General features: G+C 30.7%; 1 protein-coding gene, 1 long non-coding RNA gene and 1 pseudogene across 3 annotated transcripts; all 3 read left to right on the top strand.

Moving 5' to 3' along the window:
* Positions 1-545: 545 nt before the first annotated feature.
* LOC102665594 (TSET complex member tstD-like) lies at positions 546-5,909 on the top strand (annotated as a pseudogene).
* Positions 5,910-7,891: 1,982 nt separating this feature from the next.
* LOC112998745 (uncharacterized) lies at positions 7,892-9,904 on the top strand. 2 transcript variants are annotated; one of them, XR_003263792.2, is made up of 3 exons: positions 7,910-8,147; positions 8,220-9,358; positions 9,606-9,904. It is a non-coding gene; the product is annotated as an uncharacterized lncRNA (long non-coding RNA). The 2 variants fall into 2 exon arrangements; XR_003263791.2 differs by lacking the exon at positions 9,606-9,904 and having other exon boundaries at positions 7,892-8,147; positions 8,220-8,863.
* Positions 9,905-11,108: 1,204 nt separating this feature from the next.
* Positions 11,109-14,931, top strand: LOC100801372 (probable polygalacturonase At3g15720). The gene is made up of 10 exons (XM_006595100.3): positions 11,109-11,175; positions 11,333-11,455; positions 11,620-11,757; positions 11,982-12,152; positions 12,289-12,312; positions 13,010-13,217; positions 13,376-13,457; positions 14,005-14,113; positions 14,215-14,331; positions 14,466-14,931. Exons 1-10 carry the CDS (start codon positions 11,173-11,175, stop codon positions 14,694-14,696), a joined length of 1,206 nt encoding a protein of 401 aa, XP_006595163.1. The 5' UTR covers positions 11,109-11,172; the 3' UTR covers positions 14,697-14,931.
* Positions 14,932-14,936: the final 5 nt, after the last annotated feature.

The raw sequence follows: 14,936 nt of genomic DNA, 5'->3' as shown, positions 1-14,936 counted from the left end.
TAAATAAGACATATTAGATCTCATTTTATATAATTAAGTCCGATCTCATTCACATTTATATTTCTATCTAATTTTATTGAGTTTGAATAAACTCATATGAAACTTGTCTCATTTTTTAAATTTTAATTTATTTATACTTTTAAAATATTAATCATATTTATGATTTAATTTATTTTCTATATTTAGTCACACAAAGAAAAATCTCTAGTTCTTTATCATTATCATTGACAAAATATCATGAGCAAATTACACTTATCCCTTCCATTTAACGCTCATTACACAAGGATCTCCTACTTAAAATTACATTTATTTTGCCTTCCCTAACTTTGAACCGTTAGTGACAACATTAGTTTTTTCTGAAATACCAAAATAACCCTTACTAATTTAGCCGCATAGACTCAGTAATTTGAAATCCCCAAATCCTTTCTAATAGGGTTTGCAAAAACCAAAACCATTAGTGAGGTTGGAGTACACCATTTTGATATGTGAAGGAATATCAAAAAGAGACGTCCTCCAAAAGTGGGTTGTGCACGCAGTGGTCGTCGATGTCAATGGTGATTGTCTTCGTTCAAAAGTCTCCTCGTGGTCATCAGTGTGGGTGGTGGTTGTCATCTAGAAGTGGGTTGCGTGTGATCTACAATGGTCGTTGGTATTTGTTGTAGGGATCATTCTGTGGTGTTGATACCACTATTTGTTTTAAGATCACTACATGTGTGAGAATGATTTTGACTTTTAAGAGATGGTGTGAATAAGAAAAGGATAAAACTATCCTTAAATTACATTAAAGCAGCATTTGTAGAGCACATAACGAATTTTTGTTTACAAAAATCAAACTGTGATTGAGAAAGTGGTGTCATTGTAGCAAAGTTGTAAAACTTATAGGATTTCAGAGGTAATTTATAGAAGGGGTCACATGTAATAAGTGTTAAATGAAAGAAGGATAAATATAATTTGCACAAATATCATTTTATATTAAAACTTACATATATTTTATTATTTATTAATATACCAATTTTAATTTTATTTTCTCTATAATTTTAATTTTTGTTTGTGTTTCTTCAATATATTGATATATTAGAGAATTGAAAATTCATTCAATATGAATTTATGATTATAACACATTAAGAAAACTAATTAAAAGAGTAATATTTTTTAATTTTATGTCACATTTTAATTTGAATAAAAAAGAGACAAAATAAAATAACAACTTTAATTTATTTATAAAATAATATAGAATAATTTAGAAAAAAATTACTACAAAACAATAAAAAAAATTAAGATTTTGGACTCTTTTAATCGTGAGTCCATTAAAAATATTCAATAAGTATATAAAATGTTCCTTTACCATATTTGCGGCAACTCAAAGTGGTGTTGTTTGAAAGAATGAATTTCCTCCAGCAGCTAGGTAAAAGATTCTGAAGAGATCTCCATGTAATTTAAGAATCAGTGCTAGATTTTCTCTGGGATGTTTTAGAGAAAGGGTTGTAGATTATCAGGGATTGAATTTTCCGTTGATATGAAAGGTTTGAATTTCGAAGGTTAGATCGACGCTGCAAGAGACAGCTACCGTAACAAATTTGAGAATCTAGAAGAAATTAAGAATAAAACTCCTTTCTCTAACAAAAGACATAGCACTATTAACGGAAAACAGAAAAAGAACCCATTCGAAACATACACAATGTATGTTTTAAATTCAATGTACCAAAATGAGATTACATTAAGTCTTTATGAAAAGTATATAAAGTATTTAAAAATTAAGTAAAAAAAATACATGAGTAAAAATATAATAATTATTGTCTTAAATCTATAAGGAAATGTATTATTATTTTCAAAAGTTCACTGATAAAAAAACTAGAATTTTTTTTCTTATTCAACTAATTCATGTATGTGGTTTGGAGGGGAAAGATGTCCATTTCTCCTTAAATAAAATCTTTTTAAGTTATAGCTTTTGAATTAAAAAGGGAAATCTTTATTAAAAGAGAAAATGTTTAAACTTATTAAGGGATAAGGTGAAAGTTATATCCGGATCACTTATGGTGGAATGAAAAGTTGCACTTAATTATTATATTGGTGGTAGTGGTTGGGCCGTCCATGCCATTGAGCAGCTTTCTTCGACCATAATTGCTTTTCAAAAAACAAAACACTCTTAATTAACAAACTGTTTCGAATGAAAGGTATTAATTTTCCTTATAAGATTGAGATTGCGCCTTTAAAATTAAAAAAAAATGTCTTTTAAGATAAGGAGAAACTAAAAAGAATGCACAATTTATTTAAAAAAATAATAAATTAAGTAGTGATGACTAGTTTAATATATATTAAGAAGTATCTCATTATGAGATTTTTAAGAAAAACTTGGAAATTATATATATATATATATATATATATATATATATATATATATATATAAAATTATAAGAACTATATATGTATAATTAATTTTAACATATAAATAAATAATATTAGTTTAAATTACGGAAAAGAGACATTTTAAGACACAATTAAATAGTCATGAATTTTTTAATACGCCATATTAAAAGGTATCTCATGCACCATACGAGTTTCTTAAGAAAAATTTGAAAATATATAAAATTATTAGAGCTATATATGTATAATTAGTTTTAATAGATAAATAAATAACATACACACAAGATAAATTAAGAATATAAGTAATTGAGATTTCAGATGAAAAAATTAACATAACAATTTAAAGCAATTAAAGATAAGACTTGCAGAAAAAGTAAATTTAGTGTAAAATGAAAAATTGAAAATAATTAATAATTTAAAAAATTATAATAAAAAAGCAATAAATAATGGTGAGGTCACATATTATAAAGAAAAGGAGAATATATAATGCAAAATGTCCTAATATATCCTATAATCAAGATTAAATAGTTCATATTAATTTATTGGTTTAAATGTTTTTTGTCTTTCAAATTTACCAAAGAAGTTTATTTTAATCCTTCGACTAATTGATGTAATTTGATAAAATAAAATAAAAAGTGGGAGGAGATACATGTTGGAATCACACACAGAAATTTAGACAAAACAAAGTGTTAGGAAGAGATGGTCCAACCAAGCCAATGACCCTAAGTGTAGCCACTACATCGCTGAGTCAATAAAAAATGAAGAACTCCTAGTTGCTTGCCACAAATACTCATACTGTTCTGTTCTGCCATGTATGTATACCTTACCCAAGAGCATTCTGTGAATATTTGATTCTGAACTAGTGAGGGAAGATTGAACTTTGGTTTTTAGGAATGTAGCGGACAAGGAAATGGGGCAGTCGAACCTGTTTACCTGAATCATTATCATTTATCAGTAAAAACTATGATAGGCTTTGCATAATTCAACTTTTGTATTTTTTCAGTCCAAAAACTGAGAACAAATTGGATAACATTAGTTACTAGGATATTTTAGATAGTATCACCATTAATGAAAAAATTGGAAATGAAAAGTAGAAGTGGAAGCTAACCACTGACATGCAAACTTGTTACACGAATTTTAGCAGTTTGGATTACTAGTGCCATCAAAATTAGAAGTTTTAGTTGATAAAAGTTTCTCTAAATTTTCTGTTTTGCTTCACCACCAACTATTGTTCATTCATATTCCTTTGTTTTAGAAAATTGTCTGTCTCATCTGTATGAGATGATGCAGTTTTTTTTTGGGTACATGCTGATATAATATTTCAGCTGTACATTTTTATTTCTATCAGATCAGTTTACATTGTATACACAGTACTTGGAGATGTCAGCATATATGTTGTGGGGAAAGGAAGAGTATGATGAACTTGCTTGTACGTATTCATCGAAGTATCGAACTAATATTCTATATTTGATGATGATAAAATAAATGTTAAGAAATGAATCATTTCAGTTGTTGATGTTTAATATGGAATTGCACCAATATTTTATATTTGCTGCACAATAATATAGAAATGAGCTATCTTTGTTGTTGATGCTTGAAAGTGACTATGCTCACTTGTTTTGACTTTTGAGGTAGTAGTGACTATGCTCATTTGTTTTTACATAAGAAATAAAAGATTATGTCTGAGAAAAAAAGGAGTATAAAAAGTGAGATAATAGGGGGGTTTCAGAAGGAATAATGGGCTGTTGAAGGATAGTGGTGTGGTTTCAGAAGTATGACATTACATTTTAGAGAATGAAGTATTAAGAAAAACTATCAATCAAGTGAACTGGTAAGGGAGGATTTTGGAATTCAAGTTTTGTCTGACTTACCATGAAAAAGAAAAAGAAAAATATAAATATTAATGAAAAATGTCATTTTGTTCATAGTAAAATCATCTTTTTTAACAATGTCAAACATATTGGTATTCACCCAGAGCTGAAAAATTTATGTTCTAGAGCTATTAAGTGTTTTACATCAACAGTACTATTTACTAATATTTTGTTTTTCTCCAGTGTCAGAGGTGATCTTTGTGAAAACCTCAGCTGTGAAGGATGTATGTCGGAAGCCCCCAAGTGAACGCCTTTTCCTGGATAGATATGGAAGAATTTGTTTGTGGTTGCTTGGATGAAATTGTATGGAAGGTAAGGATACAAGCTCTGGATAATGTCTATTAAAAAAAAGAGATAAGTTTTTGAAATTTTTCTTAGTTTACTCATTCTACTTGATTCTGAGACACATTGATTGATGATATTCATGTGGTATATCTGAAATAAAATACGAGAATGTAGAGAGAGAGAGATTCAAAAGCAGAAAGAAAGGTAAAAATGCTTCTGCTATTGAATTTTGAATCACAACAAAGAAAATGAGAGAATCCTTCTTCATGGGTGTCCCCTCTCTAAAACAGAGCAAATGTTAGAGTTCCCAAATGCTAACAAATCTGAATTCCTTTCCCATCCTATCCTTCCTACTATAACGACCTAAACTTCATAACTTCTTGAATCCTATCAGTGTATGCCATCCTACGTTTTTTTTTATTCCAAAACTATTGATGTCTTACAAATTTCAAGGATCATTGATTATCTTTTTCCATATGGGTCTGTTTAAAATAACTAGATCTGATCTTTATGAGAAATACTAGACTTACAACCTATATAAATTTTAAAAGCACTTCAACAAACAAAATCCGCATCCACATCTTATATTAAATAATGTTATGTTAGACTGAATATTTTAATATTTTACACTTATTAAATGTTTCTTAACCTGTGTGTACTAACATTAAACATCAATAGTTTTGGAATGGAGGAATATTTTTTTTTAAAAGAGAGGAATGGAGAAATATTTAGTCAGTATTGATATTGTTGTTTATTGTCATTCATTTTGGATGAGACTCTCATCTCACCAGATCAGGCATTATATTCTGCAAGCACCTGAAATAGTGCTCTAATAAATATATAAGAATATATGTGAACTGGTTAACTGAAGCAAGAAAAAACTTCTCAATAGATTTGAAAAGTCACAGGTTTTCCCTATATTTTATATGCAAAAAATTAAGTCTTTTTGTTCCCTGTAACTCTGTTCACTACTAACACCTCTGATCCAAACTTTATCTTTATACAACATCGGTACTTCTGCTGGTTGTGTTCCATAGTTGAATGGAGAACTTTTTTTTTTTTATGATGTGCTTGACATTTTCCATGTGTCTTTTGAAGGAATATTTGGAAAATACAGAAAAAGATAGAATGAAAAGATTGGTCAGGTTAAAGCCTCCACTGAGTTCTAAATGAGAAGTTCAGTACCAGTCATTATACAGCCAGCAGTCTGTGTTATTTGTTCAGCATCCTGCAACTTGGAATGGCAAGGCATTGAAGTTTATTTCCAACAATTGTCGGTCAGGCAAACCTCTACATATGAGCTTTCTTCCTTAGTGTAGGCAAGGATTTTACTGGGCCAATATTTGTATTCCCCTTAACTTTTAACATTTTTTTAAAAATTTTCTACCATCTATGCTTTTTAGTTTATTCTACCTTGTGCATTGTGCTTTTATTGGATTTGAATGCTCTAATCAATTGAGTTAATGAACCAATTACATTATAAAATGAATAATATTGTTATACATAATACTAAAATTTCTAATGCATATTTAATGCGCATGTAAATTTAAATAATAAATTTTGTGACAATTAATTTTAATATAACTCATACGAATTATTTAATCCGTAAAAAATATTTATTATTAAAAAAATTTATATATTAAATTTTTTAATGGTAAATATTTTTTTATTTATAAAAAAATATACGGATTAAATAATTCGTATGAGTTATATCAAAATTAATTGTCATAAAATTTGTTATTTAAATTTACATGTACATTAAATATATATTAGAAATTTAGTGTTATGTATAACAATATTATTTATTTTATAATGCAATTGACTCATTAGCTTAGAATATTGTGCTAATAATCTGAAAGTCACAAGTTTGATTCTTTCTTGAACCATTAATTTTTAATTAATTCATCACAAATATTTTTAAAAAAATTATAAAAAAAACTTTTGAATTGGGCTTATACGGATCAACTCATACGAAAGGGAAGGACAAAATTGAAAAAATGCAAAATTGCTAGATATACCAATAGTTTCGCTGGGTGGGCATAGCAGTGCCCATAATGTGCGCTTGATGCAAATAAATTTTTTTCTGAAACTTTTTTTTGGACCAAAGTCACATTGGGCCTTGACTAATTTAAATCAGATGAACTCATTTGAGGAGACAAAGCTTATTTTCTTGTATGCTAAGACTTAAAGCCAAATTTATAAAGAAATATAATATTACAATTTATTAATTAAATATTAATTAGGTTCTTGAAATTGATATCATTAGTCAACTTAATTTTCAATATTACAAAAAGGTACATTTAGAGTCCTAAACTTTGACAAATATTGGTCAATTTCGTCCTTATAATTGGTATTACTAGTTAATTTAATCTTGAATATTATATATATATATATATATATATATATATATATATATTCCTTAACTTCTAACAATTGCTACCCAATTCAAAGTTAGGAATTATAAATACTTTTAAAAAAGTTAAAGACTAAATTATTGATAGTGCTAATTAAATTGATATACTTCGCAATATAAAAGACCAAATTAACTGATGATATAGATTTTAAAGATTAAATTAATATTTTATTCTAAAATTTATTTATTTTAAACTCTTTTGTTAATTAGTATTTCTAAATCTGTCCTTGCATTACATTTCTTAGGGCTTCTGGTCTTGAAGGTGGATCGAGAATTATAAATATAGAGTGAGTGGTTGTGGTTCTAAATTGGATACATCAAAAGGTTAAACTTTTTGGCATGACTGCAGAAATGTGGATTGCGAGGAATGCTTGGCCTTGTAAATAAGTATAACTGCATATGACACGCACGCGTTTGGCGAGGCGAAATAAAATAGTAGTAAATAATTCGCTTTCTAAATTGGATTCGCTTTCTCAATGGTTCTTTTTAGAAATAAGATATCCTCACTGGCGGAAATCATGAGATTAATTCTTAAAGAATAAAGATCATCCAAATAGATTTTATCTCTTTCAACAAAGTATTCTCCATATACATAATTAGATAATTAAATCATGAGACTAACCATTGAGACATAGAGATCATTAAAATAAGTTTTGTCTCTTCCATCAGAACTTTTTTCATATGCCTCATGGGATAGACCTTCAAAGTGGAGAGATTAGGGTGGGTTTTATCTCTCTTAATAATTTTTTTTTCATACATATAATTAAAGAATCCAATTTTTATCAACATGCTTAAAAATTGAATCATCTATGAATTGTGTTGTTGTTAGTTTCACACAAAAGTACTTCTGTCACTAAAAAAAATTATAGACACATACAGTTAATGACTTAATGTAGCTATAATTGTTATTACAATAGGAAAAAAAAAACTGCTAAACATAAATATTAAATAGTGTACTAATAGAATTAATTAGAAAAGTTAAAAGCATGACTGCTGCGACCTAGCCTTTGTTGGGGTGTTCTGTCAAAGTCCAAGACGGAGGTGGTCCTCCTTCTCTTCCCTCAAACACAGACACAGACACAAGAACAAGTTTGCAAGTCATGAAAGCTCTAATTTTAATCCTCACGCTATGCAGCTTCTCACAAGCAGCAACCTCCATAGTCAGTCAACCCCAACCCAAAGAGTCTTTCAAGCTCAACCAAACCAAGCCACAGGTAACACACAATTTATTCAGATCTTCTTATTGAATATTGCTTATATATGAAATTAAAGAATGCGTTTTACAGAATGATGAGGCTAGTAGTTCCTGTAGTTACACGGTGAGCATAAAAACAAGCTGCAGTTCTCCCCCCTACACCAGAGATTACATCAGTCTTGCATTTGGTGATGCTTATGGCTACCAGGTTCAGTTCCTACCTACGGATACATTTGAAAAAAAATGAATGAATCCACTGCAGGTTTATGTTCCAAGACTGGACGGTCCTCGTTCAGGAACATTCGAGCGGTGCTCTACGGATACATTTGAGATATACGGTCCATGTACGTACCAAACATGTTATCTGTATCTATACAGGACAGGATACGATGGTTGGATGCCGGAGAAAGTGACCGTGTACAGCTATTACTACCAGCCTGTTACATTTTACTACAACACTTACATACCTAATGCTATTTGGTATGGCTTTGACTATTGTAACGGTTATTTACCCTCCACCTCAACTACTACTGCGCCGCAGTAGACACCCTTTTTATCACTAAATACTATAATCAAATAAGTACAGGTCCACATGTGAACCCTCATATGCTATATAGTGGACCATCTATTCAGTATTCAAGTTTTTTTTTTTTTGGTCATGAACTTTAGTCGTTACCATGTGATCTGTAATTCGACGTTAGTACGTTACCATGTGGTGAGAGACTTTTTTTTTTATTTTTTATTTATATCATGGCGTGTTTCTTTTATTTGGAATCAACTCCTCTTTGTATGCATCGAGGATGATTAAAAGTTGGAACCTGAACTCCTTCAATGAGTAGTTTTATTTGCTTGTCAAAAACAAGAAAATGCCTAACTCAAAAAGTTGGTTTGCATCATTGGTTCTTGGTTGGAAACTTGATTTCAATTTAGGTGAAACCAAACTCCTTCATTTCTTCTTTCAATTGGTGGATTCTTGATGAGAAACTTCTTGATTGGGGTCGGCTCCCATTCATTTCCCATATGGTGAAAGTGTATTCGTTTCACATGCTGGCACTGGGACCTGTCCACTTTATGTCTGACATAATGCCTCAATATGCAAAATATCGTCGAATTCTTAACTGCATATGATCCTACTGAAATGAAGTGGTGACAAGTTCCAAGTTCCAAGTTCCAAGTTCCATGTGTGTCCACCATGCATCCTCCAAGGGGTCATGCATGATTATGAGTCAGGTAAGAAAATGAGCATCGCATTCTCTTAAGCTCAGTTCAATTGACACATTGTTTCAGCTATGTATACTGAGACTTTACTTATCATATCTTTGCTAACTTTAGCTTGTGTATAGCTACCGAAGGGGAGAGAGATACTTACATAACTCGAGAAAACTCAATTAAAAAAAATTATTAGAAGCATGCGACCTCAACTCAACCACCAAAGGTAGTTAATCATGGAATAATCATTACTTGATTGGAATCGCAGGTTCTCGCCTTCAATATGGGATTTTCCTGTTTTCCCTATCTATTGAAGGCTATGGAATGATCTTTGTCGCAGCCTGTGTGGAATCTTGGAACTTGCAGCCTTGTAGGAAGCATAAATCAAGAAACAGATCATAGTTTTGGCTATGGGCATTGAGTTAAGCCTTGATAACAACTATACTTAAAGCAAAAATATAACGTAGAAAGGATGCAATAGTTTTTGTAACTTGTTGACACTAAAGCGCTTGTCAGACACCAAAAAGCTATACTACTGGAATACTAAAATCAAATGAGTTTTATGGTTATTTACAATCATCCGGTCATAAATTACTTATGAAAGTTACAAATTTGTCATATATAATAATTTTTTTATTCGATGACAGTCAATATATAACGTATTTTCTCTACTAAAATTACCGTTAAAGAGGTACAAAGAAGATAAATATCATAATTAATTTTATTACTATTAAAAAGATCAACTTATATCATAATTAATTTAATTCCAATTAAAAAGGTAATTTGCATCATAATTGTTGTTCACCATAGTTCTATCTGATTGGAACATGATTATCTCAAGTAAAAGATACATGTGGCTTGAACCAAAATAATTAATTTGATCAGCATCAAAAAGTAAACTTATTTTTTAAAAAAATATTTGTATATAAAATGACTATACAACAGAAATACGAAACATAAACATATTTTCTTTTGTATTTTCATTATGGATTTTGTCGAGATATACTGTACTTTTTTTGTTAAAAATAATTGGAAAAGCTGAGGATGAACGTAAAAAAAATGGAGGTGAGAATAGAAAGCCCAAGCTAGTTTGAGCCGAAAGGCTTCTGACCCAATCAATTTGTTAAGTAGGAAGAGCCAATAAAGAAAAAAAAAAACTAATCTTATTTTAGAAGAAAGCAAAGGACAATCAATTAGTACGCACAACGTAGCTTGGAAATATTGTACAAGCAAAAATATTTTCTTCCGCTAAATAATTTTTTATTACACTGATGTAGTTTTCTATCTTTGGTTGAATAGCCGACCAAATTTATATTCTTTCCTATGGAAAGAAAAGAGAACGTGGTTTGAAATCAAAGTAGAAGTTTTTTTTCAACCAAAGTTAGAAATCTTCTCTGATCTATTTACTGATGTTTACTATTGAGTATTGAGTGTAAATGAAGAAGCATGGTGTACGTTCAGAAGAAGGCGTATGCATATACATTTGCTTCATGTGCTTACCGCGAAAAGAAGGTCTTAGTCTACATAAGCCATGTGTTTTCCAATTAGATTGTGTGCAGTATAATTTTCCGCAACCCCATTATATGTCTCAGTTGATGCACTGAACCAATATTAGCAAACCAAACTACTATATTTATCAACAATTTTAAACTTGAAAGTAAGTTGTTTTATTTTATTAATAAAGAGAGCCAATAATTTAACGTCTAATAAAAGCTGCTTCCAAATAAAGAGTAGGTAGCCCTTATATATAGAAGAAGAAATTGGGGGTACATAACATAAACGTTGAGGGTGTGAATCTTTTGGTGCTGCTCAAGAGCACTGCAAAGTTTGATATAATGGTCAGAATCTGACAGTGTCCCATTTTATCATATTGCCAGTATTATGTGTTATAGTAACTTCTCTGATCATGTGTGATTCGTTTATGTAAAGTTCGCACTATTTTTCCCTATTAACTAATTAAGATTTAATATCATGTAAAATGTTAATTTCGTGCAGGAGTTTTTCTTCACCGTGTTAATTATTCTGAGTGTGATTACACCCGGATTGAGCAGCACAACAACTAGTTTCAATGTGTTGCAGTATGGAGCAGTTGGAAATGGACAAACCAATGATTCCCCAGTAAATTATAATCATTACCTCTCACACCATTTTAGTTTCCACAAATTATTGTGTTTCATAGAAACCATAACATTAATTTGAATAATTTCTTCCATTTGCTCGTTTCCATGCCACAATTATGTCTTACACACAATCTTAAACTTTTGTAAATGTACATTCAACAGGCCTTTCTAAAGGCGTGGAAAGCCGCATGCCAGAGCAACTCACATATATCTCGCCTCATCATACCAGCAAAACGGACATTCTTGCTGAAGCCTACTACCTTCAGTGGTCCATGCAAGTCTAATTATACCTACATTCAGGTACTTATTTTTAGTAACGTAATACTCCCATCATCAACCTTAATTTATCTAAAGTTTAAAATCAATCATAGTAAATAAACATTAACTTGACTGTTTCTAACTTCCATGCAAACTGATATACGTCCATTGACAGTATCAGTATGTATAGTTTAAGCCAAAGGGCCTAATATTGATATCTCCTAGGAATTGATCAAATTAAGATATTCTGTATATTTGTTCCTCAGCTTTCAGGGAACATTATTGCACCTAAAACAAAATCGGAATATTCTGGATTCCACACGAACACATGGCTTGGCTTCTCATTCGTCAATGGTTTAGCTATCAGTGGAAAAGGGACCATTGATGGTCGAGGCTCTGCCTGGTGGCAACAGCCTTGCGTAGGAAATCCACTACCCGTAAGTAAATATGTTCTAGTTTTTTTTTTTTTTCTCTCTCTATTGTTTTGACTAATTCATTTAATTAATTCATTGTTCTACATTATTTTACAATTAACATAGGCCAAATTTTTATGATCCTTTTTTGCTTTTTCAGGGAGCAACGTGCCGTCCACCAACAGTTAAGTAACAGCGCATTGATCCATGCACTAGTCGATTGTATTGTTGACAATTTGTTACCAAATTAAATTTCACTTGTCATGATTTCTTAATGCATATATATACACATTACTTAATTGATTTTTCAAGAATAAAAAATGCAACGAGACCCATGAACGAATCAAAACTCAAAAGACACGTGTTTCAATTCATCTTGTCAGACAGAACTGATCATTATTGTTGAAGCATATACTTATAACTTAATTAGTAAATTAAGTTTTGGACATTGTTCTTTTCACCCTTTTCTAGCAGCAACTCCATCGCCGGTTTTTCTGCATGAAGATTGATTGATTATTATACACATAAAAAAGTGTGCGCAACTTTCGTTTACTTAAGTTAGAATCACTTTATACTTGAAGTTAGAACCCCCAAGAATTTTATCTTCAAAAAGGTGCATTTGAGATAACTAAATCTTAATCTAACAGCGTACATATTCCTTTAAACACCTTATCAATGGATTGTATTCTCTCAATGCTGATTATATATGAACAAGTTTAGATAATATAATTAACCCAAACATATGCAAAATCAACATCTCAAATATTTTCATCATATAGATTTGATAAGCATAAACTATAAATATATATATACAACAGCACCATATATATCTAGGAAATAATTGAATTATATTTATATCTTATTTTGTTATGGATGTTTAGGCAGTAACATTCAATAGATGCAATCGTCTTCAACTTAAAGGATATACAAGTATTAATCCCGCAAGAAGCCACATGACTCTAACAAGCTGCAAGAAAGGCATAATCTCTAACATCCGTCTAATTGCTCCTGGAACAAGCCCTAATACCGATGGCATTGATATTTCTGGCTCAACAGACATTCAAGTACTTAATTCTTTCATTGCAACAGGTAATTAACTTAATACTACCTCTGGTCCTGTTTATAAGAAACAAGTTGTAGTGTAAAATATAGGACCAGAGGTAGTATCTGCATGTCAGAACGTCACATTCCATTACAACTTGTTTTTGTGAAAACTTTCAACTTCTCTTAACATGGTTTAACTGCAGGTGACGATTGCATTGCTATTAGTGCTGGATCCTCCAAGATCAAAATAACTGGTATAACATGTGGTCCAGGCCATGGTATCAGGTTAGTTAGTTAGTGCTTCGGTAATATTATCCATTTGCTCTGGCTTTGCTTCAACAAACCATAGACTTTGTTCACTATTTCCTTCCTAATTAATGAAAATGAGTTTAGATTTCTAAAATGCTCTGCTTTACGTACATTAATAGGAGGAAGAAAATAAGTGCCGTAAAACATTCTCTTGCATATTTTTACCAACATTAATAGAAAGGAGTGTGTTGGTAGTATTTCTTAAAACTTTATGTTTTGTTGATTGGATTCCAACTTTCCTTAGGGACAGTCAGGTATCACCCCATTATTTTTATTTTTTTTTATCTATATGCAAACTTCTGTTTTTTTTTTTTATAAAAAAAATGTAATTTTGTAACCTACAAATCCAATTATCAATTATGCATGTTAAAATTTATTTATTTATTCACTTGTAAATTGTAATCGCCTTACATGTATCCAAGACATGAATAGGGACATATGTGTGATTAGCCAGTTCGTATCATGTTCCTTTTCTACTTTCGGGATACAGTTTTCACTGATGAAGGAAATTACGTTTTTGTAGCATTGGATCATTGGGAACACGTGGAGAGACCGACATTGTAGAGGACGTGCATGTGGAGAATTGTACTTTGACCGAAACATTAACTGGAGTAAGAATCAAGACATGGCAGGTAATTGAGCAAATAGAACAACGTTACCTACCAATTTGGGTTACATGAGTTATGTAAAATATTATGTTATATGTATTCGTTCTATTCTATTTTGGCATTAGGGTGGAGCTGGATATGCTAGGAGGATCACGTTTGAAAAGATTAGATTTGTTCGAGCCAATAACCCCATTATCATTGACCAGTTTTATTGCCCTCATAGATCGGACTGCCAAAACCAGGTACAACAAGAACATTACCTACCAATTTGACCATTTTTCATAATAAATTTAATATGTTACTCCCAAAACATTACATTTATACAACTTTGGCTAACAACGTTTGTATGTTATTTTTCTTCTATTATTATGACTAGACTCGAGCAATCAAGATAAGTGATGTAACATACAAAGGAATTGTTGGAACATCATTGACGGACAAGGCAATCAATTTGAGCTGTGACCAAAATGTAGGCTGCTCCAACATTGTGCTTGATCATGTTTACATAACACCTTCAGTTCCAGGGCAGAAGGTTTTTTCCTATTGCCATAATGCACACGGAATAGCCACACACACCAAACCATCCGTAAAGTGCTTGCTGAAGTAGCTCTTCCACAAATATTTTTTTTGGATTATGGACTAAATAATTAATATTGGAAGAAACAGAGTTGTATTTGATGTAATTTTATATGATGTACTTTAGATGGTTGATGCAATTTTCTTATTTGTATTAGTCATGTATAATATTGTTTAACCCCAATTTTTATTTGGATAAGTTAGACAATTCTGTATTATTGCAAGTAAAATTATGAAAATATAAATATGTCAATTGATTCATATCATTGGT

The sequence above is a fragment of the Glycine max genome, chromosome 13, assembly GCF_000004515.6.
Source record: "Glycine max cultivar Williams 82 chromosome 13, Glycine_max_v4.0, whole genome shotgun sequence".
Lineage (NCBI taxonomy): Eukaryota > Viridiplantae > Streptophyta > Magnoliopsida > Fabales > Fabaceae > Glycine > Glycine max.
The sequence above is the reverse complement of the archived record's forward strand: the minus strand, read 5'-3'. Positions and strand labels throughout refer to the sequence as shown.

What these genes read in the sequence shown, in the direction of transcription:
- LOC100801372 (XM_006595100.3), top strand. An exon ending in GACAAACCAATGATTCCCCA is followed by an intron (nt 11,456 to 11,619) that starts GTAAATTATAAT and finishes TACATTCAACAG; the next exon opens with GCCTTTCTAAAGGCGTGGAA. An exon ending in GATCGGACTGCCAAAACCAG is followed by an intron (nt 14,332 to 14,465) that starts GTACAACAAGAA and finishes TATTATGACTAG; the next exon opens with ACTCGAGCAATCAAGATAAG.